Source organism: Odocoileus virginianus, chromosome 10 (genome assembly GCF_023699985.2).
Source record: "Odocoileus virginianus isolate 20LAN1187 ecotype Illinois chromosome 10, Ovbor_1.2, whole genome shotgun sequence".
NCBI classification, from domain to species: Eukaryota; Metazoa; Chordata; class Mammalia; order Artiodactyla; family Cervidae; genus Odocoileus; species Odocoileus virginianus.
Window position 1 is genome coordinate 11,472,491 of NC_069683.1, and position 2,770 is coordinate 11,475,260.

General features: G+C 36.9%; 1 protein-coding gene across 1 annotated transcript; it reads right to left on the reverse strand.

Moving 5' to 3' along the window:
* Positions 1–1,532: 1,532 nt before the first annotated feature.
* LOC139036952 (olfactory receptor 4A47-like) lies at positions 1,533–2,480 on the reverse strand. The gene has a single exon (XM_070472793.1). The coding sequence runs from the start codon at positions 2,478–2,480 to the stop codon at positions 1,533–1,535; it is 948 nt and encodes a 315-aa protein (XP_070328894.1).
* Positions 2,481–2,770: the final 290 nt, after the last annotated feature.

The window sequence follows — 2,770 nt, forward strand, 5'->3', positions numbered from 1 at the left end:
AATGACAAAACTAGTAAATTAAAATTTCTGTTTTTTAATAATTACTCTCTATTTTATATTGGATTATAGTTGACTAACAATATTAGCTTCAGGTGTTCAGCAAAGTGAGTGAAATATACAGATATGTGTACCTATTCTCTTTCAAATTCTTTTCCCAGTTAGGTTATTATAGGATGTTGAATAGAGTTCCCTGTGCTATATATGGTAGATCCTTGTTGGTTATTAATTTTAAATATACTAGTGTGTATTGTCAATACCCAAGTATTACATAATCAACTCAACCAACATTGAGTATCTACCATAGGCCAGGCATTGTTCAAAATACTCAGGATTCATCAATAAACAAAGCAGACCAGATAAAGGGAGAGTTTGGAGTCTCAAAATCAGATTTTAGGTGCAAGATAGCAAACATTTTTGAAGTATTTTGTTCTCCTACAGAATAGTTCAGATTGACTGGTTATGCAGGGGAAGAGGATATTTTATGTGAAACTTCCTCCCCACAAAGCAGTGGGAATATACACCCAGATTACACACCACAGATTGGACTTCGACTCCACTCTGCTGAGACACCAAAGGGACTGATGAAACACTGGGTGAGATGGGTTTACACTCAGAGTGGCAGATAATAATTATGCTACATGGAAGCGTGATGACTTAAATAGAAACTGTAATGAGTCATAGTAAAATAAACATTTGCATTTCAAAAAACTTTAGAACTGTATTATAGCAAACTCTTTTTTTCAATATTCCTTGCCTAGGTTTTTTGTTTGTTTGTTTGCTTGTTTATTATTGGTGTGTTTTTTTTATGTGTGTGACTGTTTGGTATAGCTTGTGGGACTCTAGTTCTCCTATCAGGGACTGAACACAGGCCCTTGGCAATGAAGGTATGTAGTCCCAACTTCTGGACTGGCAGGGAATTTCCAAACTCTAATTCTGACAGTAAATAAAATTTAGCTACCAACTGGGTAATACATAAAACTAAGTACAATTTTATAATGGCAAATAATTCTCTATCTGGAACTCACCTCTGAGTAGCTATATGTCAAAATCAGCATGGTTTTGTTAGGTAGTGTGCAGTTGTCTTCAATCATAAAATTCCATTTTCTCTTTTCCCATTTTAAAGACAAACTCACTTTTTATTACTATGATCTTTTCCTAAAGTCAATTTTTCATCCCAGAACTTCCTCATAGCATTTTCACATCTAAATTTCTGAGGGTGAAGTGTAAGTTTAACAAGGGACTTATTATGATATAAAATGTACCCAAGGCTTCCGTACAAATGCACAAATTAGCAGGACACAAAAACTAAGATGACCACAGTGATGTGAGAGACACAGGTGGAGAGGACTTTGTATGGAGCAAACTGTTCTTAATAGCACAACTGTATAATAATGATCTTTAATTGCAATGATCATAAAATCATTGAAGAAAGAGAACTTTTTTCCTTTTAAAGAAAAATTTTAAACCAAAATCAAATTTTAAAATGACTTCTACACTCTAAAGAAATGGAACCTGCTGTCAAATGACTCCCTTTATGGTAGATGATGCACTTGTTTAATATGAAATATGGTATTTCTTCTCCAGAGCTTCTTCATAGCATTAGTCAGCTCAGAATTTCTTAGACTGTAGATTAATGGGTTCAGCATGGGGGTTATGACTGTGAAAAACACACTCAATGATTTGTCGAGCGAGAACGTCTTAGCAGGTCTCACATACATGAAAATACAGGGAACAAAGAAGCAGACAACCACAGTGATGTGGGAACCACAGGTCTGGAGGGCTTTCCGCCTCCCTTCCTGACTCAGGTTCTTCAGAGAGTGCAGGATGACTCCGTAGGAGACAAGTAAGAGCAGAAACACAGCAGTGCAGATCAGTCCTCCATTGGCCAACACTAAGATGCCAGTGACATAGGTGTCAGTACAGACGAGTTCCAATAAGGGGTACATGTCACACATATAGTGATCAATGACATTGGGGCCACAGAATGGGAGCCCATAAACAGTGCTAAGTTGAATTACTGAGTGCAGAAAACCTCCAACCCAGGACACAGCCAGCAGCACAACACACACCCTCTGCCTCATGATCACCAAATAATGCAAGGGCTTACAGATGGCCACATAGCGGTCATAGGCCATCACCAGCAGAAGGAAGACCCCTGATCCAGCAAAAAAGTGCTCTGTAAACAGCTGGGTCATACAAGATTCAAAGGATATGTTTTTTTCCCCAAACAACAACTCTGAAATCAATCTGGGAGTGATAGAAGTGGAGTAAGTGACATCCATACATGATAAGCTAGCAAGAAAAAAGTACATCGGTGAGTTCAGGGTCTTACTGACAGCTATAGTCACTATAATAAGAAGGTTGCCCACCAGAGTCAAGAGATAGATGAACAGGAACAAAACAAAAAGGACTTTCTGCTCCTTTGGATTCTGTGTGAGACCCAGAAGGACAAAGTAGGTTACATTGTTTCTTGATTCCATCTAATCTGGACAGGAGCTGACTTCACATATTAAAGCAGTTTACTTAAAAAAAAAAAAAAAAAGAAAGGGATAACACTTAAAGGGGAAAAATGCTCAAATGTATAAGAATTTTTTAATTTATTCATTCATTGGAAGAACATCAATAGAACATCTATTTGTGTCTAATGTGTCATAGAAATTTTGATTACCAAGTTGAATAATGCTTAGTTGTTTTTGTTTGTTTATTGTTTAACCTCAGTGATATGACACAGAACAACAACAAAAAAACAATTCCTGACACCTGTATGAAG